Below are 23,351 nucleotides of genomic sequence, written 5' to 3' on the forward strand. Positions count from 1 at the left end.
TCAGTGTTTTATTAAATCTGTTGTACCTTAAGTGGAATTTAGAGAGTGCTAAAACAAGTGTGAGCAAATAAGTATAACTCTGGAAATTAACTCAGGGAGAAGTTGTGGAAAAATAATCAAACAACAAGAATATTGATCAAAACAAGAAGGACTAAAAGAGAAAATAAGTAAAAGATAAATAAATATATAACAAGATCAATTAGAAGTATAAAAGTGCACACAGTTGCAGTAGATTAAGAAATTAAGAACATAAAAACAGACAACCAGCTGATTGTCCTCTGAAGCTGCTTGAGGTGTGGGCTTTTCCGACTCATAACGCAGGAGAGATAACTCACAAAAGACCACAAGCTGGCCTTCTTGTGCTCTTCTGTCATGAGGGAGTCCTCCCTCCCTTGTCACCTAAGCAGGCACCTTTGGCCTTTGGGGTGTTTTATGGGGGACAGTAAAAGAGTGCATAACACAAACACCTTCTATAGGAGTGCATACACAAACACCTTCTATAGGAGTGCATACACAAACACCTTCTATATAGGATGACTGGATGATGAGCAGCAGGTGGTGAGCTGACAGTCAGGTAAGAGGGAGACTGGAGGTCACATCCAGCAACACACAAAACACAGTCTGCAGGTGGAGGCGGCCTAAAGGCTGGTGGCAGAGGCAAGTAGGTGGAGGGTCAGTCAAAGCTGCTTGCCAGAGGCAGTAGGTGGAGGCATGCTTCAGGCTGGTGGAAGAGGCTGGCAGGTGGAGGATCAGGCTTGAGCTGCTTGCCACAGTCTGCAGGTGGATGTGGACAGAAGGCTGGTGGAAGAGGCTGGTTGGTGGAGGGTCAGGCTTGAACTGCTTGCCACAGTCTGCAGGTGGATGTGGACAGAAGGCTGGTGGAAGAGGCTGGTTGGTGGAGGGTCAGGCTTGAGCTGCTTGCCACAGTCTTTGGCATTAAATAATTATTATCACACAGAAAACCTGAGGATGTATTCTAGCACAGGAATACTGCAGACGCTGCACAGAAAGGACAAGGAACAAGGCCTTAATAGGAGGCCCAGCAGCTAATTTCCACTTTGCTTTGCTTAAATTAATACACTAAAATGATAAATAGTAAATGGACTGTACTTATATTGCACCTTTCTAGTCATCTGACCACTGAAACTGCTTTTACATTTAGGTGTGGTTATCTGCAGGTTGTTGGCTGACACTGGTGGCTACTGCTGTTTGCCAGAGTCTGAAGGTGGAAGCGGCCTCCAGGTTGTAGAATGAGGCTCGTAGGTGGAGGTGGAGAGTCTGCAGGTGGGTTGCCTGCAGGTTCAGCATTTAATGAAATGACCACAATCAAACTGACAGACTGAAAACCTGGAGCCAGATGTTTTCATCCAGGAGTCCTTGTTGGGTTCTTGATGCGAGGGAAAACAATGAAGCTACTATGTAAGGTCTGCTGTGTGCTTGATATGAACCTAGAGGCAGCAAGTAAGCATGAATGAAGTGGAGGTGGACAATTGAGGCAGCAGTAATCTCGTTCTTTGACTCCGAGCAAGTTAATCTGACCTTGACTGTATGTGTTTTATGCAATATAAAAATCAATAGAAATCAATTGTATTCATCTTCCCTTTTGACAAGTATGGTCCCCATCTGGAGAAGCTGTACTCCTTCAAGATGTCATAGCAGTCATGCTGAAATGAGGAAAACAATATTTTAGAGAGCAGATCCAATATAATTATTTTAGTAGAAGAACCCTATAATGACTCACTAATTTATTTCTATTTCTTTGTGCAGACCTGAAAAGTATTTGTAAAATGAGAGACTCATGATTCTTTTAGTGACCTTTTTTTTTTTTTACATTTTCACTTGTCAAGGAAAAGCTCAGGTGTTACTGAGAACATGAACACTAGCTGTGAGACAGTGTGACAATGAGACATCATTTATTTTTTTACACGTCCATGTTTTCAAGATTTTCTCCTCTGGATGAAGTTCAGTGAATCACTGACAGAAAAACCTGTGAGTTTACTGAATGTGTGCTGCTTCATTGACTGCTGTGACTGCTGCTCATTACTCCTCTCCTCCAGGTGGAGGTGCTGTAGGACAAACAAACACAAGTGGTTTCTGGAGGTTTTTCATGGCAACAAGAAAATCCAAAGCAGTGATGAAGCTGTCGAACATAGAAGGAGCTTGTTGTTGACCGTGTGTGTTGTCCCAGCTGTTCTTTGAACAGTACAAAGAGTGTAAAAAGACCGGGTCCCGGTCAGGGGTGGACTGGGACAAAAATTCAGCCCTGGCATTTTCTGTCCAGACCAGCCCACTACATTATCAGCAGACCCTACACACAGTACACACATACAGTAGAAATCCACAAATCTCACGGCATCTCCTGCATACTACAAAGGAGAGTCCTATTCCTTGATAGCAGTTAACAAATAAAGCACGTATCTATGAACTCAAGGACTAAAACTGACAGCTATAGCAATCAATCATCCTGTTTGACAGGAGATGATGGTAGCAGAGAATATAAAGAGACATTTATGAATTACCAATTGTCATTTTATCACACATATAGTATGTTTATTACATTATTAAGTCATCATCACAAATCAAGTATGAATTCATAGAACATTATAAGACACATGACATACTCAACAAATCAGAGATGTCTCAGTAGCCAAAAGGTGGTGAAGTGGAGGCAGTAAGAGAGCAAGTCCTTGGACATGGACAGACGGGGAACAACTCCTCAGGCTCTCACATGTCAAATGGTCAACCTGAGAGGGACATGGGTACATTATTAATTCTGAAAAATAAAGAAAATGTTTTTCCTCTGTCCTGCATCTAGAGTTGAAAACTTTTTGGATGGAGAAGAATTGATAATTTAGTGTAAATAAGTACTCCAACACATAAGCACAATACAACTTCTAAAAGCATCAATAAAATGACAAATAATGAATTAGTACATCCATAATGTGTGATGTGTTTGATTCTGCTTCTTTGTTTACAGCTAATTAGTCCATGTCAATGTTCTCTGTTGCTATGGAAACAAGAGACTGCTGACGTTAGCAGCTGTAAACTAGCGTAGCTAAATCATCTTAATAATAATCCATAATATCACAACTACAGTGGTTGATTTTGTCACAGCCCTTCAACTCTGGGCTAATATCTATCTATCTATCTATCTATCTATCTATCTATCTATCTATCTATCTATCTATCTATCCGACAGTCCCTGAAGGCAGCAAAAAGGACGCGCCTTACGTCGACGTCACGTCACTACGTAAGCAGAAACAAACATGGCGCCGCGAAAGTCAGGAAAACTCTGTTGTGAGTGTTTCTAAAATCAATATTGTTTTTTTTTGTCGCTGTTTTGTGCAGCTGTTGGACGTAAAACCACACGAACACATAACGCACGGTCCGACCGCGCTGTTAATTAAATGTAAAAAATCAAAAAGACGAACTTTATTTGCAGTTTTTTGTGTCTCGTGCGGTCAGTTTGTTTCCAAACCAACCGTTGTCCTCGCGCCGTGTCAGTTAAGCTAACTGACAGCAGAGATCTGCTCTGAACGGCTCCTTAAATCTGAGCTGGACCCACCACAGTCTGAATTAATCTGCTTTAAATCGTTTTAATCTCATCACTCAGCTGATGTTGTTTGTTTGTTTTTGTACACAGAGGGTTAGGTAATCTGGGCTCCACGTTCGTGTCATCCCGTCACATCGACCCACCGGACAGATGAGAGGACGACGAAGACACTCTTCATCACCAGGTAACTTCACCTGAGGTTGGTGGTCTGTCATTAGCCCTGCTGCACTTTAAGATTCATCTGTGTAGTTTGTGTTATTTAAGCTGGGTTTAATACTGAGCTTACACACCTGTAATGTCATACTACACACCTGGTTTAACGCACATTTACAGGTGTATGTTGTGGCGTTACTTTGATTTATTCAACAGGGTAAGAATGAAACGAGGTAATAAAGAAGAAAAGAAGCAAAGCTCCCATTGTTCCTCGCCCAGATATTTACATAAAGGCGACAGAGGCTTTATAGTCAGGACTCTAAGACTATAAAATGACCTGCCTGCAAAATCAACGTTTAAGTCACTTTTAAAAGGGCCTTTATGCATGTTTCTTTGCTGATCTATAGCCTACCTACCTAACTGTTATTGTGCGTTGTTTTATTGTGTTCTGCTTTATTATAAAGCACTTTGTAACTGTGTTTTGCTATGTAATAAGTAAGACCAATTCCACCATGGACTTACAAGACACTGCTCACGTATAACAAACAACAACAATAAACAACTATACGTGATACGAGAGCGTGCTTTTTAGACATTACAGGCACAAGGCATGACTGAACAAACAAATGAGATACTTTAAAAACATCAAACATAAAGCACCTTTTTACTGAGAAAAGGAAACACTTCACCTTTAGCCTGTGTTCGTCCGACACACCTTCTGCCGTCATCTCATGAAAAAACTCTAGCTCTAATGTTGTGGTACACTGTAAAACAGAACAAAAAGTGCATTTCATTTTCAACCTCTCCCAGATCATACAGGACACGCTTTCTATCCTCCTCTGGACTCGAGTGGGAGCGTCCAGTTTTCACCGCCAGAGGCAAGATACCACATCACAACTGGACACAAACAGAGCTCTGTGCTCTGGATGATAAATATCCGCAATCAGACTGTGCAGTATGTCCTTAATTTTAGTTTATAACACAAGAAAAATCAGGCCTTACCTGACTCAACATGCTACCCAACTCCTGATACAGCCTGTGATCAACTTTTCAGTTTTTAACCGACTGTGCTGCCTGAAGGGTCAAAGGTCACTGTTGTTGGATATATATTTCTATGAATCTTTTAATGATTTTACGGATTGTGTCTGATGGGATTAGTTCAGTTGTTTCTCTGAATCTTCCCGTAACCCTTATCTATATCCTTGAAAGTTATCACAAGAACTCCTCATACATAGTTTGCTACGCAACTTGTAGCAAGTCACAGCTACAAGAGAAATAAGAAAAAGTTACAAACTGTCGTCACATTCCTAAAAAAATCACAGAGAATAGCAAATACAAGACACACAAAGGTTAACAGTGTAATGGAAACATTTTCTACAAGACACATAATTTGGCATTTGCAGGTGAGCTACATGATTTAAAGAAAGAAATCCAGAAATTTAACATTTGAATTTTTTTTGTGTCTCTGTTGTTCTAAGTTTCCCAGGAGCAGACCAGGATGGCTCTGAGGAATCAAGTAATGAAGGACGGCAGTGACGTCCCCTCCGGAAGCCGACAGACTGATGAAAACTCACAGGAGGACGAAGCTCTCGACGACAGTGTAAAAACAAGTTGTCTTTGTATTGTATTTAATTGACTAAAAGCCAAAAAGTATTTCAACATCGTTACGCTCTGTTTTTATTCAAGTTTAACACTGAGTCTAGACTTGGAATTGGGGTTGTAGTTTGTTGTATTCTTCAGCTAAAAAAGGGACGAAAGGTCACTCCAGATCTGTGAAACACAAGGCCTCTATGAACTCTGGGAAATGACAGCACCAAAACCTAAAAACTGTTTGCTTGTTCTTCTAGGACGAGCCCTCATCATCAATTCTGCCACCTTCATTATTGAGAGAAAAACGCAAGAGAGAGAGGGAAAACAAATCCAAACCCAAAGGTACATGACGTGACATGCAGGGTGTCAAAATAATAACAGTATACAGGATGAACACTGTTTAACACAATAATATCAGACTTGACTAAATCCTATAATAATATAGAACTGTTTCGATGTCAAAGCCACAACATCACTACACATATACTGCATGTAGGATGTTTTGTTGGAATGGTTGCATCATTTACTTATTTTGCTACTGAGCTCCTTTTGAGAATAAATGTAAAAGTGTCTGTGTTGTTCTTTCAGAGATGACCGAGGAGGAGATGATGGACTTGGCCTTGCGTCTGAGTGAACAGGAAGCCAGTATCACTGCGCTCAGGCTGCAGAAAGAGGAGGAGGCCATGATGAAGGCCATCCAAGACAGTGTGAGTACAGAATCCACTTTATTGGTCCAGTATGAATATATACACATGTATATGAACAAAGATGAAGAGTCTGACTCTGGATTTAAGTTGCTCTTCATGTGTTATTGTTATTTTATTAATGTTGCATCTAAGATGTTGTGCAGCCACCTCTTTAGCCGGGTAAGGTGACCTGAGAACCTTCTCCTCTCGGCGGTCCAAAGCTCCTTTTCTAGCAGTGTAAATAAAAACACTCCCCCATTGTGGACTGAGTTAACTAGCTTAGTGATTACTTTAGCAACAAATTAAACTTTCTGTCCATCAGAAAACTCACAGAAAGTGAGGAGGAGCAGTTGGAGGACATCAGTGGTAAATCTCTGTGGCCCTGTGTGGTTTTTCTCTCGTAGATGGTCAGCCAGATACAACCATGTCCGTCCTCCCAAAGTCAGAGTCTACTGTCTGGTGCCGAAGCATCGCTCAGGTTCTGCTCTCGGCGGAAACTCTCGTACTCAAACAGGAATCCATCGTCTGCTGTCGATCAGAGAGCATCAGAGGACACAATAGAAACAGACCTGAACCGAGGTGAGTCACTGTGGGCCGCTGAAGTATCACAGCAGGAAAGAAGACATATATCTATAATCTGACAGCTCATATGAATCTGAACCTATGCGGTATTGTTCTTCCAGGAGCACAAAGAAGTGCAGATGAAAGTAATAACTGGAATAAAAAGCGGAAAAGGAAAGAAGGAAGTCCTCTGATGGAGATGCCAGACTTGTCCCAGAGTCAGAAAATCTATTCTCAGGCTTCACCCTGCGGATCAGAGACGGTGGACCTCGTCCTAGACTCACCGCAGGTTCGCCCTAAAGATCTGTTCTTTACTTTTTAAATTTGGTTGGTTGATTTATTTCACCCCCCTAGAGGTGACACAAACACAAACTCCAAATGAATGATCATGTATTTATTTGTTTTCTCTCAACAATAAATCAGAGCTCTGACTCGACCCAGATCGATGACTGTCAGCTCCGTAAATCCCCCGTCTTCCCTTTGACTGGCCACAGAGCCGAGGTTCACGTCCCCCGGCTGAGCCAGGACCTGCTGCAAACCTGCAGAACCTCAGGGTTTGTGTTGTGCTCTCAGGACAGCGGGACCTCGCCTCTTAAGCCTTCGCTCGCTCGACCCAGGAGTCCAACTTTTCCCAAATGCCCCAGTCACCTCACTTCATCCAACACATTTCCTAAAAGTTCTGTCTTTTCAGAGACTGATCAGGGCGACAATGAAGAGACAGAGCTGAGTCCTGAGTATTTTAAAAGTCCAGTATTTGGCAGGAATACTCAGCATGAGAAGCCTCCAAGTTCCTGCAAACCCCACGCCAGTGTCTGTAACTCAGGGTTCACACTCTCCTCTCAGGAGAGTTTAACCTCCTCTGTGAGGTCCTCGTCCTGTCGGCCTAAGAGCCCAGTATTCCCAGGAAATACAGACCTTTCCAAGAACCCCCCTCCCTCAGAAAGACCAGCAACCAGCAAGAGTCCTGTATTCTCAGAGACTGAACAAGGACAGACTGAGCAGAGTCATGGACGCTGTACGAGTCCGGTGTTCAACAGGACTGGAGAACGACAAAAGATTCACCTTAATCACTCTGAGAGTCCTTCAGCTGCAGAGTTCAGAGGTTCAGCCAGTGAAGAGAGTTCAGCCGAGACCAGGGGTCCTTTTAAGAGACCGAGGGAGGTGAGTTCAGGTGTACACTTGTTGGATCATTGAGTAGCATCTGACGAGTCCACTGTCATAAATACGGACAGCTGTACATATATATTTGTTATGCAACAGCACAAGACATAGCAGCCCACTAATATCTCTTACTAGTCCAACAGCAAGAAGCCCAGCTTGGCGTCTGTCTCTCAGGCTTTTAGCCCAGATTTAGTCTCGTCTGGCAGCTTCTGCTCTGTCTTTCTCTGATTTTCTTGTTGTAGCTTCCTCCGTCAACGTCCTCTTCAGTCTTTTAGCCTCTACCATCGAATCTGCTGAGCCCGGTTACAGTGCCCACTGACTGTCCACCATAATTTCCTTCCGGTCCTTGGCCTGATAAAGTCTTCATCCCTGTAGTCCAAAACTCCCGTGTTAGCAGTGTAAACAGTGCTCTGTGTTCACAGCCCAGCTAAGAAACTGAGCTAACAGCAGCTACAATTTGCAGCAGTAATTTTATTCTTGTTCTCTTCTTGTTCCACTAGAAAGTTTTGCAGCTAAACTCTGCGATCACTTGTTAAACCGTCAAACTGAATGAAGCCGTGCAGTTGCAGTATTTCAGTCGTAACATCCAGATTTCTATTTTTCTTTCTGTCTCTGAATACAGGACAGCGAGACTGAACACGATCAAAATGTCAAGCTTAACGAGTCATCTCAGCCAGGTACAGTGAGACATCAATGTTTGCATTACTGAAGTCACTGTGATCAGAGCCGGTTGGTCAGTGAGTCTCTGGGTGTTTTTTGGTTTAAGCTGATGCAGAGGAGGAGCCGATGGAAACATTGAAAGACTGCGACTCAGCCGAGATGGAGCTGACCAGCGATATGAAGCTACGGTGGTCTGATGAGGACGACGACGTCACGGTACAGAGGCTGCTTGCAGGCTGGAATAAGTTCAATACAAGAATTTTAGTCCTGTATTTAGACTGTAACGAATACTAGAGTAAACATACTGGTATCTGAGACTAGAAGAATAAATAACGCCATCAAGTTAGACTAAATGAAACTGTACATACACAAACTAGAAACAGAGGGCGTTCAGAGGATGGACAGCTTTTTTATGGATATTCACAATAAGGAGGTTTCTGAGCAATTTACACAAGAGAAGTGCCCAACATCCGATCACTAAAAAATGCAATTGTTACAGAAATCTCCAAATGTCAAATGCTTTTCTTTTCTTCATCAATCCAGCCATAGTTCTCATTTTATTTACAGTCCAAACTGTTGAAGATGTTTATTTTTATTTCAAATTAATTCAGCGGTCATTGTGCTTCTTATTTTATTGTCGTCTGTTATGTATGTAGTTGATTCACTATATTTGAAAGAGAAGTTTGTTGAGTGTTCGCTGTTCTTTCCACCGTCTGTTGCAGCCAGTGGGCTCACCCAGTCCAGTCTTCCCAGAGGAGAGACCTGTTCACCAGGCTGATAGCCGAGCCGCCTCCCTGAACCACGTGACTGAGCCTTCTCCAGGGACGACTGGGTCGAACTGCAGGTACAGAAAACACCAACAACGTCAGGGGATCAGAGTTTCTGATGACGCTGATCGGCATCAAGGTTAATCTGTTTTTGATTGGTCACACAGACAACTGAAGCTCTAAACTGAACCCGCATTACACATCGTGAAGTGTGTTTCTGATGTAATACATATTACCGGAGGACAGATGAACACCAGTTTGATCATTTGACTTACATTGGCCATGTTGTTCAAAGAGTTTCCTGCTGAAAGACTTAAACTCTCTCTGAATGTTTCACCTCACTCAGACCTTCCTGCTCTTCCACATCCACCAGCCAACAGCAGCTTCCCACTGCAGAGCAAGAACTACGGCCAGTTAGCAGTCAGGGAGCAGACAGCAGGGTGTCTGCCCTGCCTGGGGAGCCTGCAGGCAGGCAGACGGTGCACTACTACTGGGGGGTTCCCTTCTGTCCACGAGGCTTGGACCCAGACAGATACACACAGGTGAACATTTGTTACTACTTTACAAATACTTACTTACTTACTGTACATATTTTCATTAACATTTGGATGTAATCCCACCGTATCTGTCTACCTCTCCTCCATCATTACACACATTAATGAACAATCATAAGAATTTTTCTTTTCATTTCTCACTTTTTCATCTCATTGCTTTCAGGTGATCCTGGCTCAGATGGAGGTGTACGAGAAGAGTCTGAAGCAGGCTCAGAGGTGTCTGCTGAAGAAGGCTGAGTGGGGGGAGCCCATCCTGCCACAGCTGGAGGTATGAGGACAATGATTTTAACCTGGATGCTGAGTCTTGATTCAAAAGAATGACGCAGTATTCCAAACATAGATCTGACATTTCAGAGGCTGCTGAGCTCTTATGCTTTTAAATAGTTCAATGACTCTTCTACAGGAAGTGTATTTATCTTTGTATGGTGGTGTAACTACCTGTAGCTGTTCAACAAGCATTATCTGTTTGTTCTCCAGAAGTCCCCGTCACCTGAGTCACCTGCTGAATCACCTCAAGAGATTTTTGTTCGAAGGTAAAACCTGCGCAAACATCACCAGCTCTTCTTCTTCTACGCACACATTTCTTGTTAGCATCCTGTTAGCCGTAAGACAAAAACAAAGTGGGACAGTGACTTGGCTCTTCAGGCTCAAAGAATAAAACAAATTTTAAAAAATCTGCAGTGAAACTTCTTCATGAACGAAGACTCCGACGAAAAAACGTCCCTCAACAACCATGACAAAGACGAGGCGTGGACTAGTTAAATCTGATCATAAAAGCTGGTACTAACAATTGGAAGTACACAACATAAGACTTTATCTAAAATATCTGTTTAAATTCTCAGATAATCCTGATGACAAACACGTTATATTTACTATAAATACATAAACCAATGCTTTAAATATATGTACTATTTGCATGGATGCACTATTTTGGCAGCTGGTGCAAAAGAAATAAATGAAACTGAAGCACAGTCTGTGTTGATGGATGACACCAAAACGACACAAACAAGAAGAAGAATATAGGACATTAAAAATAAGAAGGGCTAGGCTTCATATTTAAATAAATAAAAGATCTGACAGTTGAATGAAAGTTTTCGTCTCGTCACCTGTCATCCGAGTTTTAGCGTGTTGCATTCTGGGTGCAGATAAATAAGTTGAAATAAACCTTTATTGATGTTTAGAGGGTAAATTCAGACATAAATACGTACAGATAAACAGATAAAATAAAAACAGTAGCAGCAAAGTCAGCAAAATAAAGTGCATTTAAGAATAGTATATATAACATAATATATAATAAATGTGATGCAGACTATGAAACAGCAACATCTAGTTTCTTTTTGCCACTAGATGTCAGTAGTTGATTTGATTATAAAGTCAGTGAATGGGGCTGAAGCACACATTTGGCTTCTGAGTTATTGGTTAGATTTGACAAATAATTACTCATGATTTAAAAAGAAATGCCTTCTCTGCTTTAAGTGAATATTAAACAAGGTTTTTTTTCTGGTGTAGGTACATGTATCCATGTATAGAAGAGAACTCTAACTATGTCATTCTTTAAGTTTATTTAAAATATCAGTCTGGCATTATGCAGAATGTTTGCAGCCATCCAGGCTATTTATTTTTATACACTTTCAGGCACGGCATCAGACTGAGAGGTAAAAAACTGTGTGACTCAGCTGATTCTCCTCCAGCTGATACGGAGGAGGAAGAAGACAACAAGGGCGAGGAGGAGCGAAGGAGCAAAGAAAAAGAGGCGAAGAACGAGGGGGAAGAAGAAGAAGAAGAAGAAGGACAGGTGGACACTGATGACTGTGAAGTTTGTCCAGGTATTGAAGCTCCACCTCTTCTTTGAACTGGCTTCTCTGATCACTTTGTCACGCCTTTTTTTTTTTTTTTTCATATATATATATATAAAAACATTTAGACATGATATAAAGCGCTGACAGTCAGTGTGTCTCTAACAACAGAAACACAACTGAGTGACAACGACAGTGTCAGGACGCAAGATCTGACAGTGGACAACACTGACGCTGAAGTTCAGGTGAGTTCATGTGTGCAGTCAGAGCTCCAGTAGATCATTACTAAGTTACAGCTGGGTGGAAGTTAGAGGATAATAAATACTGATGAAGGATTTAGAGATTTGCTAAAACAACATGACAGCTGTGTCATTTAAACCTAAAGAAACTCATCAGATCAGTATCCGAGGAGTAAAACAGCTTATACTTAGTGTGTACCTCTGTAGTGTCTGTACTTAGTGTATTTTATAGTGTCAGTAGTGTGTACTTTTTGATTTTCTGACTGAATATTTTGAACACAGCATTGTACCAAAATCATAAATCAGATGTTCAGATTTGGCTCATTCAGGAGAATAAAACATTTGTTTAGACAGATCAACAGTTGTAACTTGTGTTTCTTGTTCCATCCTGATGACAGTGTTTGCCTGCCAGGTGAAAAAGCAAAAATAAACGATAAATATCACAGTCTTATCACTTCCTCCTCTTTTATTCTGACAATGTTTTCTCCGGTTTGGATTTCGTTTCCTCACTCTGCCTGGATTTTTCCATAGCTTCAACCTAAAAGCCCGGAGCTGCCTGAGGTCGAGGTGGTTCTCCCAGATAGGGAAAAGGAGGAGGACGAGGAGGAGGAGGTGGAGGTGGAAGTGGATGGTAAGGCTGCATGCTTAACAAATCGAACATAAAACAATATTTGTAGTTATAGCGAAAATAGATTTATTTAAACTTATTTAAAGCTTCCTCTACAAACCCGAACAGGAGCTACATATTTAGGCTCAATTGTAAGATTGTAACTGACTTTTTAAAATAAAACTAACATTTTTTTCAAGATTGTAACTGACTTTTTAAAATAAAACTAACATTTTTTTCAAATATTGTGTCACAGATAACGATAACGTTGGCTGGCTAGCTGGCTAGCCTTTGCTAATGCTAAAATTAAACGTAGGGATTGTTTTTACCCCATTTATAATTAAAGAACATCAATTATAATGAACTGACATCTTTGTAGTTGAGTTATTAGATGAGGCAGTCGCTGAATTCTCATGATGGTGAAGGATAATAACCAAGCTAAAATAGCATAGCAGTACTTAACTGCCAGCTCAACATTTGACTACATGAATTCACATGACTTTGTGCAGTTAAACTACTTTATTGTAATAATAGCAGACACATTGAACAACTGTATACATTATGGAGTCTGAATAAACTTTATAAATAATGAAGTAGTAGAAAACTGAGGAAACACAATGAAATGTTTTTTCTAAGTGTTATGTAGGTTCAATGCTGGTGGTGTTTGAGGCAAAAATAATCAGCCACATAAGACATAAAATGAAGTCATTAGAGCCTAAAATCAAACGTTTTACCTCTTATTCACTGGGAAACAATCTTGAGTTTCTGTGACTTTTTTCAGCTCCAGTGGAGAGAAAGACGAAGGCTAACGTCCCCGTTGGAAGCAGTGATTTCGAACGACAAAGTGCGAGAGAAGAGGAGGTAGAAGAGGACAGGGATGATCCAGATGTGGAGGAGATAAAAGATCGAGGGCTTCAAAGGTTGAATTCTCCTGAACTGGAACCAGCCGTCGTCCCTCAGAGCCCTGAACCCAGCATGGACTGTCCCATCTGTCAGGGATCCTTCCCCGTGACGGAGATCGAGATGCATGCTGCATACTGCAATGGAGAGGTGACCGTCGTGGACGAGCGGAGGCCTGACAGCTTCAGAAGTAAGACAAAAGTTCAACCACGTCTCAGCTAACATTACTTATTAGTCCAACGGCAAGAAGCCTAGTCTGTCTTTCAGCCTTTTATTTCACAAAGCTCTTGACAACGACTAAAAGTCAGTCCCAGATTTACTCAACAAACAGAGCTAACACTGAGCAGCCCGAGGACATCAGAGGGAAAACCAGAAAACATTTTCTCTATAAAACATGATCCAGTTTCTCCAGAATCAGTGAAACAGTTGGTGTTGTGTTGTGGTGTAAAGCGTTAGGTACTAATTGCGGGTAATCGTAGTTAGACAGTGTGAGAACAGACATACGCATAGCAAAGACACATCATCAGTTTAAATGACGTTTGTTGTGTTGATGCTTTAAAACCTTCCTCCATTTTTTTATAGTGTCGTTGAAGCCACACAGGAAGAGAACAAGGAGAGCAGCAGCGGCTGCTGAGGAGACAAACAAACCCTCTAACATTACCAAGTAAGTGTGTGTGACCTCGGGTCATAGCTCTCAGCTCAGTGATTTTGTTTTGTTTTGTAATTCAGTGTTTCTGATTTTTTTTTTTTTACAGTACCCAGGAGAAATGTTTCATCTGTCAGAAGGAAGTTCCTCTGAGCGATTACAGCAGACACACTGAGCTCTGCATCCAACGGCAGTCGATGAAGACTGCAGGGGTAAGCCTGGTCACACACTGAACACGCCAGTAATTGCATCACGTAAGATGTAGTCTCTGTCCCTTCCCACAGCTGGCATCCACCCTGCATCGATGTCTTTGGTTTGTTTTATGATTTGTGTTAATAAATTACCCGTTTTAAGTAAATCTCCCGCGTTTGTGACACACGGGTGCAAACTGATTTCTTAAAGCTTAAATCCAGCGTTCGTGTGACAACATAATAACATCAATATTAATTGGTTTATTGGTGACGTGTTAGACTTCAGATTCAAATTTAAGCACTGTTCAGTTGCAACTTAGATGTTTGGGAATGTCACGATGGTAACTGCTATGATCTGTTGTGTTGAGGATAAATAATAACTTCTTTTTTCGTATTTCTGTCCTTCCAGAAGGGAAATCTGCTGTCAGCTCTGGAGAAAACAGAGAGCAGAGATTCAGGTGAGTCTTTAAACAAGTCAAAGACAGCCGCTCTGTGAGCCTCTAATAAGACGATCAAAGCTCTCATGTTTTTGTTGTTGTTGATCTGTGTTCACAGAGGCCGGGCCGTCTGGATCCAGACTGCAGCCGGGGTGAGACGTCTTAGAAACACTCTGACGTTATGACGATGACAGTTGTTTATCTGTATGGACGTGATAAGCCGGTGACAGTTTGAATGCTCTCTTGTACTAAGGCTACCATGACTGAATCAGGTCAGAAAGGCTATAAAAGCTATAAAAGTAGTCCTCCTCCTCCTCGACGGACGGACGGATGGATGGATGGACGGCCATCAGAGAAATAAAACGTTCCTTTCTGATTGTTTCACAGCTGCTACGTTCAGCACAAATAAACACACCAATAGAATTATAGAAAATGGAAACATCTCATTCCAGTGTGGACAGATGCCTTTTCTTTTAACAATCATGGATTTATGTTTCATGTATTTATGTTTCATGTATTCAGAGATGTCATTGATCTGCGGGATGACGATGATGACGAAGAGGAGGAAGGCGGCGTTTCAGCGATCAGGATCAGTAACTCTCCCATCAGGTCCTTTACGCTGATCTCAGAGGCCACCGACTGCCTTATCGACTTCAAGAAACAGCAGCAACCCAAGAAGCCAAGACAAAGACGGAGATGAGGACTGGAAACCACGCAGAGCCTTAACAAAGACAAACAGTCATCAGAAAAGACTTCCTGATGTCAGAGTTTTTATATTTATGCAGGTAAACAAATACAACGAGCACTTGAATGTTCAGAAGAACCTGACTGACTCCTTTTGTGCCACTAAATGACGTTTGTTTATGTTGAAGGTGTTTCAGACTACCTCTACACGTATTGAAATGTTCCCTTTTTGTTACTGTAGCTTTGTTTAACATCTAACAGAACATTTGTTGAGTGTCCATCACGTCTTTTTGCCTTTAGCTCGAAATATGACAAGTTACTGTTGCTAACTGTGAAACAGTCCACCGCTTTGGTCTGAAATAGCTCAACAACTATCGAATGGATTTCCCTGAAATCTTATACAGGCGTTCATGTTGTCCACAAGATGAACCCTACTGACTTTGGTGATCCTCTGACTTTTCCTCTAGCGCCACCATGAGGCTAAAATACTTTGACAGGAGCCACCTCGTCTGTATTTTGAGATTATGCTAACACAACATGCTGTCCTGCTAACATGGCGTTTGCTAATCAGACTAAATACTGTAATAAATTGTTCAGATGTTAATTTTACCATGCTAATGTTAGCCTGTACTAAACTGTTAACGTGACACTAAAATGCTACAAACATAGAAATTGACCACACTAGCTGTAAACGTGACGTACGCTCATTCTGATGTTCTTGATGGACGCACAATGAGCCTATCACAGCTGTGAAGACAAACATGGCAGCCATCGTGGATGTAGCTAATGATTATTTAGCATTTACCCAAAGTGAAGTCTCCAAATGAATTTTAAACCAACTAAAAGTTCAAAGATATTTATATAATGTTCATAAATGACAAAGAACAACAGGAAATTCTCACATTCGAGAAGCAGGAACATCAGACAGCGTCGCATGAAGCAAATCCTTAATGACATCATCATGCCAGCTAAATATTGTTACACACAGAATCTCAGATGGCAACATTCAATGTCAGGTATTAACACACCTAAACATGTTAGCCTCTGAACACAAGCGTGGCACAAGTGAAAGTCTAAAATGTCCTGAAATGGCCACCGTACTGATTCAGGTTACAACGTTTTCTTTTCCCAGGACAACTTTGTGTTTTCCTCCACTTTCTGTCTGTCCAACAGTTTGTTTAGTTTGTGGTCTCTGATGAGCGTCTTAGAAATGTTATTAAAACACAAAAGGTTTGAGAGAGGAGCTAAAACTAAAAATTAAACTGCTCATCTAGTTTGATTTGTCTGTTTTCAGCCTTGAACACATGCAGCCGACATTCTCATAAAAAACAGGAATCGAAACATTCTCCTTTCACGTCCTTATCGCCTTTTCTCGCTGCAGCTCAATCATTTGAGTCTAAGAGTTGATGCATCTAAAGCCTGAACATTAAAGATCCTAAACTGCCTGTCACAGCGGCATCATGACACAAAGTTTCTGCTTCTGTGTCAGCGAAATTTGCACTTAAGAAGAAAGTTACTGTTCTGTTGTTTTGATTCTCCTCACTGTGGACCATCTTTATCACTGAAATATTTCCTGTCAAGTCGACGTGGAAACTTTCTCTTTGTCTGTTCTTCAGCTGTATGCTCAGAGTATCGGACTTGAATGCTGTATCAGCAGTTTAGAGGTGAACTTATGTCACAAAACAAAACAAAAGTAAACTCACTGTTAAGCACAGCAACAGATGTGTTGTTTCATTCATGGAAGAGATGAAGGTGATATTACTTTATGATTACTTTTTAATCTGCTAACCTGAACTTTGTGTTTCCTGTATAAAGCAACGCACTGTTGTTTTGTAAGAGTATGTCACAACATTCAGTTGCAACAAAGTTTGGCAGGTAAAACTGTTACAAATCGAGTCAGAAGGAATGAGGAACGTCATGGAAGGAATAAAAACTGTCACTGTATATGGACAAAAGTGATCAAACAGACTGAGGTGCATTTAAAATACTTATACCACACTGTAAAAATACTCTGTTACAAGTAAAAAAATTCTAATGTCTCCTTAAATGTCTCCTGTGGCTGATACTTAAATGTGAAAGCATGATTTTACTGTTGCAGTGTGTTGACGTGGAGCTCATTTTGAACTATTTTGTATCAGACTGCAACTGCGATTATTTGTTTTCATGAATCGATTGGAGCCCAACGTGACACCTTGATATTGTTTCCAACAGTCCAAACCTCAACAGTATAACACATTGAAATCCTTCAAAGGGAAAGCAGCAAGCCTGGAAACATGGCATGAAAAATGATTTCAACCGTCATCAACAAAGTTTATCGTTCACTGCTTATGATAAAGAACTCTCTAATCTCCATCCATCCATCCAATTTCCATAAGTGCATATCTTCATCAGGATCTCAGCTGACATAAGGCGAGAGGCGGGGTACAACTGCATGAAATGTGTCTGTCCAACATAGACAGATGCTCACACTCCAGAGGAGTGCCTCCACCCTTTTATGACTCTGCCAACCTGTAAACTGTAAAAAGAAACCAAAACCAACACCTTGTTTTTACGTAAACCACTGAGAACTGTAGTTGTCAGAATTTTACTGTGATAAACTTTTTCTGCTATGACGGGTTTTTTTCATCAAAAGAAACCATTTCTGTATAACTGACACCAGAATAACACATAAATGTCGTTTAAAGTGAAAGTTTCACCATGAAATATTTCAGTGTTTTACTGTACAATTAATGGTCTCTAAATGTATTCTGTATAAATTCCCTTAAAACGGCGTATATATAAAGGTTCTGCCATGAAATATCACTGTGTTTTGACAGCACTTTTGGAAGCTCATTTTTGGGTTGTAGTGTCACCCTCTCCCTCCATCATCATGCGTACATAGCGACTTATCTGCAGTTGAACTCTCCTAAAATCACACTCTTCAATGTTCATTTTATGTTAAAATCTTAATTTGTATTTCATCACTATCACACTGTAGTTTTATATTTTGAGTTGGACTGACCCCAGAACAGAGGCATTAGTGCGCTTTTCGTGCGCCTTTACGCGCAGATTATACACCTGCGGAATGCAAACTCCACGACCTCCGCCCTCCTGTGGACTCAATCAAGAGCACAACACGGTGCCTTCTTGGCTTGGTTGTGCCTCTTAGTGTCGGTTTCTGAAACCAGTTGTTTGGAAACGTGCCGCCGTGCGTAAACGTGTTGACCGTGCCTGACATCCTCAGTATCTTGTTGGCGCAGAAAACAAACGCGCAGCCTCATGTTGTGAGATAAATCGCTCTCATGAAGGGGTTATAGTCAGCCTCTGTCCTGACTGAGTCTTCACACTCTGTTTAGTCTTCATTAAGGAAGTTGACTCCTGTCAGAGAGCGCACGGTTGTGAAGGTGAGTGACTCCTGTTCTGTTTCCACATGATCTGGATCCATGAAAATGGAGCTAAAGCTCCTCGAATCAGCTGCTTGATGGTTTTCTATTTAGTTTTTAAAGAAAACATTTTTTTCAAGGGTTCCAATCCCTGCTTCCTTTTTAAATGAGCCCAAAGAGGTCCCTGAACCTCTGAAACCTTTAGCTGTGTTTCCACCTTTATGATTGTGACTTTAGGAGTAATGCTTGCTCATCTCAAGATCTGGATGGTCTGGTGTGTTTTCTGTTGCCTTCAGAGACCTGAAATACTCTTATATAAATTAGATTCATAATTGAAATCTCTACAGCAGCTAAAGCAAGCCAAGGTGTGCAACAAATACATCCTCATCCAGGCTGAAGAAGAGTCCGTATTTCAGGTTCACACCTGAGTGTGAAGAGAGCAGTCAGAAATCATCTTATTGATTGTAATAGGTGAAGTAAAATGTAATGTGATCTTTAAAGAGTAACTCCACTGAACCTAGTGTAGTGTTGTCATGATGTGGTTACAGATGTCACAATATTTGTGTTGCAAAGTGTTTTTTATTAACTAAAAGTAGAAACACGACACTGCAGACAATGTAAAAGTATTCCAATACACATAAAAGTCTATTAAAGTAAAAGTATTAGTAACAAAAAGTATTCATCATGAGGAAAGGTGCCTGTCAGTTTTTAAATTCCTGGATTATTATTCATGTTTTTTTATTATTCAAGTATTTATGTAGTTGGAAGTTAAACTAATTCCATTTTATACAGTATTTGTACTCTGTTCGGTAGATTAATTGGTGAAACTTTATTCAGATAATTTATTTTTTTATTTGTAACATTTCAGTTGTCTCATCCATATTGTAGGGAGTTTCTTCTTTCTAAGTTCATATAACTAACATTTATTCAGCAGTTGGAGGGAATACCTACAGTATTTACCGATGGATGTACACTTAATGTTCGCAGTATATATCACATTTGAATTATTTTGGAATAGGTGACTATAACTATTGCTTAGTAGTTAGTAGTTAGGCACTTGTTTTGCCGTTCGGTCTTTCATTTATTTGTCACGTCTTCACAACAGAGCTACAGCGCTGCACTAGTTCAAATGAGAGAATCAGTTAGAATCAGTAAAAAGACTCGAACTTGCCAACAGGACGAGATATTGTTTTGGACAAATTATAAACTACAGCTCATGTAATACTCAACAAGTTTGGGCGATACATGCACAAACATTTTAAGGCTAAATTTAATTAATTCATACTTTTGTACACGGTACAGTATACATATACATGTATACTGTGTACGTTTAAAAAAATGAGAAACAAACCTGTCCTGCCTCATTCTTCATGAAAAGCTCAGACACCTTTACAGCTCCACGGCATAAATTGAAGCTCATTATCTAAGTATCAGCAACAAATGAAAGTATTCATTATGCCTGTAAATGTTTAAATGTTTGGATTATCACTGATGTATTAAGTGGTTCTTTAATGTAGTTAGAAGTGTAGTTGGATAGACTGCAGATGGAAATGGGTGTCATCAGTGATCATGTGTGTCTTGACTCCTGACCTCAGTATTAAGGGACTTTTCCTGAGATAAAATCCTCTGACAGAGCATTCCCATGATATAAGTTGTCGTCAGGCTAATTAAATGATGGTAGTAGATGGAAGTGAAATAAGCACTTGTTCCTCTTTTAGATGTCACTTGACTTTTAACATGAACTCAACACTTGACCTCATGGACTAAAAGGATTCTTGGTGATTTGTTTGCTGGGTGATTAAAAATACTAAAAACACAGGGAAGTGTTCAAAGCTACTGTAAATGGTTGCCATCCATGCAGCACCATAGTTGGTAGGATACACTGTCTTGGATCCATGGATGTTTCTACCAAACTGTGTGCCAATCTACCTGATAGATACTGAGATATTACAGAGAGAGTACAAATTTAGCCTGCTAGTGGCGCTAGAGGAAAAGTCAGAGAAGTGCCAAAGTCATCCAAATTCATCCTCTTGGAAAAAATAATATCTGTACCAAATGTGATGGCAATCTATCAGATACTTCTTGAGATATTTCAGTCTGGACCAAAGTTGGTAAACTGACTGACATTGCTAGCTGCTAATATTAATACAGATGACCTAAAGCTTGTTCAAGGACAATGAAGAAGAATAGAAAGAAGTCCAGACCTGCAGGTTCAGACATAATTTTAACACCCAGGAAAAAAACAAACAAATTACATTGGCTTCGGCCACCAAAATCAATATTGATTAAAGGTAAGTCCAGCTGAAGATCTCCTGGGAAACAAATATTTGATCGACCACAATTACTGAGTGAAAGAATCTACACACAGACACATCAGACCACTTCCTCTGAAACCTGACCTCTTTGTTACCCTGAATGTCATGTCATTGTACAGTTTTATGGGTTTATTATTACTGCTTGTGTGTGTGTGCTGGATTGTCAGAAGGACAGAAGTCCTTAGAATCAAACATGGATGTTAGCTTTCTTAACAGGTAAAGTTGTCCATCTAGTATTTCATTGTATTGTTTTTATAAGGCATTATTTCTTTTTATTTGTGGATTCTATGTCTTACATATGTGTTCCACAATGTTCCAGAATGTCTGTAAATATTTACATTTTTGGATTATCATTGATGTATTAAGTGGTTCTTTGATGTAGTTAGAAGTGTAGTTAGATAGACTGTAGATGGAAATAGGTGTCATCAGTGATCATGTGTGTCCTGACCTCCTGACCTCAGTATTAAGGGACTTTTCCTGAGATCAAATCCTCTGACAAAGCAGTTCCCATGATAGAAGTTGTCATCGGGCTAATTAAATGATGGTAGTAGATGGAAGTGAACTTGGGAACCATTTTAACCAAGAAGTCTTTTTGGGCTCAAAATCTGCAGTCTGCAGATTATTACTGTTCAGTTTTGTATTATTAAGTATGATACTTTGTGTTTTTCAGCAGTAATAAATAAATTACATTTAGCTTAATGTTAGCAAATTGTAGCTTTCCTGTCCTGTTATGGCTAAATTCCCTCCTGTTGACATTAGCATTTAGCTCATTAGCACAGCTTCACATACTCACTATCATGGCCGTAATCACGTTCAACAAGATTACTTCACCTTCAGTGTATTAGGGTGGTGGCATGAGTCACTTCATGACTCTGGGTCACACAGTATTTCTTGTAAATTTGATGAACTGACCGTTTTACCTCTCCAGATAAGCAGTGCAGCAGCAAACGGCAACAACGACACAAAGATTTCCAAGAAGGCCAAAATGAACGGAGACGGCATACCAGCAGACACGCTCAGTAAGGTACGTGTCTGAGGAGGATACGTTCATTGTTGTTTTTTTGACAAATATTGTATTTTGTACTCTACCACATTTATCTGAAATCTTTGTTACTTTGAAGATCATGGTTTTTTAATGTATTATTATTGGTTACTGTGTAGGTTTTACTGATTTTATTGTTATTTCCAGTTTATGTTGTGTGAAGTGTGAAGAAAGAAGGTGTTGTCCACAATGAGTACTTCAACTTTGATATTTGGCAACTTCCGGCAACTTTTTATCCTAGTGCTTAAAACCAAAGTGATTGGGTGTAACTTTTAAATTCATAACTTGTTACTCACTATAGGAGGATTGTCAGATTACAAAATCTTTGTCAGATTACAAATCTATTTTGATTCAGTCACAGGACCACTCAATGACAGATGAATGGGAATTAATCTGTCATTGAGCACACATTCACCAGGTTCAATTTGAGGTCACATTTATATATGACAAACTTTTTACATCATGGACCAACTCAGAAAGCTACTGACAGTCTTCATAGGAGGGTTTATTCCTAATAATGAGATTATTCATTGTTGACTGCTGTTGGATCCTGAACAGTTTGTTTGTTGTTTGTTGAAAAACTACTCCTGTGCCACACACTTCACTTTGTAGTATTTCCATTTTCCAAATGACCACTGAGTGACCACTAACAGTGACCGTTCATTGTCATAATCATGGATGTATGCATGTGCTAAGTGGCGTACAACAAGTGGTACATGTACCATAGTTTGAAAACCAGTGGACTTAATTGTTTTTATAATTATGTTGTGATGACAGACGCCATTGGTGTCTGTAATTGTTTGGGAGAAAGGCATACCAAGATACCAGTATACTGCATTTTAAATCCTACTTAAGCACAAGAATGTTATCAGTACTTACTACTACTAGTACTGCTTTATACTTCTACTTCGCTCAATTTGACAGGCAAATACTGTACTTTTTACTCTGCAACATTTATTTGATATTTCAAAGGATTTAGCATCTAGGGGTGTAGTTGCTGAGTGTTCTGTCTTTAAGGGTTAAAAAGTTAACATGTTAAGTTAAAGTTCATACATTAATCATTGAGCAGGTTTAAAAAGTCTCTATTCTTTGGTTGTGAAAAACCGCATCAGAGTGAGTGGTCTCTTCTTTGGTTTAGAGACACTGCGTTGGAGTGAGCGCTTTTTTCCTTAGTTCTGGCTATGTTGTGTTTTTCCGTTGCATGCTCAGGTGAGCCCACGCAAGCTAAACAGACTACTGAGATAAGTTTTTTGACGCTTTTGCCTCTGAGAATATTTATCTGTAAGTATTATTTGTGGACAATTGTCAAATAATTGTGTATTTCTGCAAGGAATTTATTATGTTTTCCGACAATGTATTCTGCTAGCTTTCAACAGATGCTAACTCTTTTAATTTTGTTAACTGATGGATGCTAATTGAAATGTACTTATGCAATACCTTGCTTGTA

The 23,351-nt window shown here is 40.2% G+C and overlaps 2 protein-coding genes across 7 annotated transcripts in view; both read left to right on the plus strand.

Annotated features, from left to right (window-relative positions):
* The first annotated feature begins 3,166 nt into the window (after positions 1-3,166).
* uimc1 (ubiquitin interaction motif containing 1) lies at positions 3,167-16,899 on the plus strand. 6 transcript variants are annotated; one of them, XM_027273553.1, is made up of 24 exons: positions 3,270-3,297; positions 3,644-3,737; positions 4,517-4,584; positions 5,185-5,306; positions 5,554-5,638; positions 5,885-6,003; positions 6,387-6,561; positions 6,666-6,832; positions 6,967-7,704; positions 8,327-8,381; positions 8,471-8,580; positions 9,087-9,208; positions 9,478-9,673; positions 9,849-9,953; positions 10,163-10,218; positions 11,321-11,511; positions 11,653-11,726; positions 12,252-12,351; positions 13,109-13,417; positions 13,810-13,891; positions 13,983-14,085; positions 14,474-14,522; positions 14,620-14,653; positions 15,024-16,899. In XM_027273553.1, exons 4-24 carry the CDS (start codon positions 5,205-5,207, stop codon positions 15,199-15,201), a joined length of 3,150 nt encoding a protein of 1,049 aa, XP_027129354.1. In that variant the 5' UTR covers positions 3,270-3,297; positions 3,644-3,737; positions 4,517-4,584; positions 5,185-5,204; the 3' UTR covers positions 15,202-16,899. The 6 variants fall into 6 exon arrangements, with proteins under 6 accessions (XP_027129353.1, XP_027129351.1, XP_027129354.1 ...); XM_027273552.1 differs by lacking the exon at positions 4,517-4,584 and having other exon boundaries at positions 3,167-3,297; positions 9,505-9,673; XM_027273550.1 differs by lacking the exon at positions 4,517-4,584 and having other exon boundaries at positions 3,168-3,297.
* A 1,492-nt stretch (positions 16,900-18,391) lies between these two features.
* Positions 18,392-23,351, plus strand: part of LOC109139468 (hexokinase-2) — a 45,268-nt gene continuing 40,308 nt past the window's right edge. The window contains 2 exon segments of the mRNA XM_027273757.1: positions 18,392-18,568; positions 21,791-21,886. Of these exon segments, the coding sequence (XP_027129558.1) occupies positions 21,848-21,886 (39 nt within the window). The 5' untranslated portion in view covers positions 18,392-18,568; positions 21,791-21,847.

This window comes from Larimichthys crocea, chromosome XXII (assembly GCF_000972845.2).
Source record: "Larimichthys crocea isolate SSNF chromosome XXII, L_crocea_2.0, whole genome shotgun sequence".
In the NCBI taxonomy this organism is placed as follows: Eukaryota; Metazoa; Chordata; class Actinopteri; family Sciaenidae; genus Larimichthys; species Larimichthys crocea.

Bases quoted from the DNA above. Each gene is read 5' to 3' on its own strand.
- uimc1 (XM_027273550.1), top strand. From the start codon at position 3,704: ATGAGAGGACGACGAAGACACTCTTCATCACCAG. The intron at 11,727-12,251 runs GTGAGTTCATGT...ATTTTTCCATAG, and splicing joins ACACTGACGCTGAAGTTCAG to CTTCAACCTAAAAGCCCGGA. The intron at 14,654-15,023 runs GTGAGACGTCTT...TCATGTATTCAG, and splicing joins GGATCCAGACTGCAGCCGGG to AGATGTCATTGATCTGCGGG.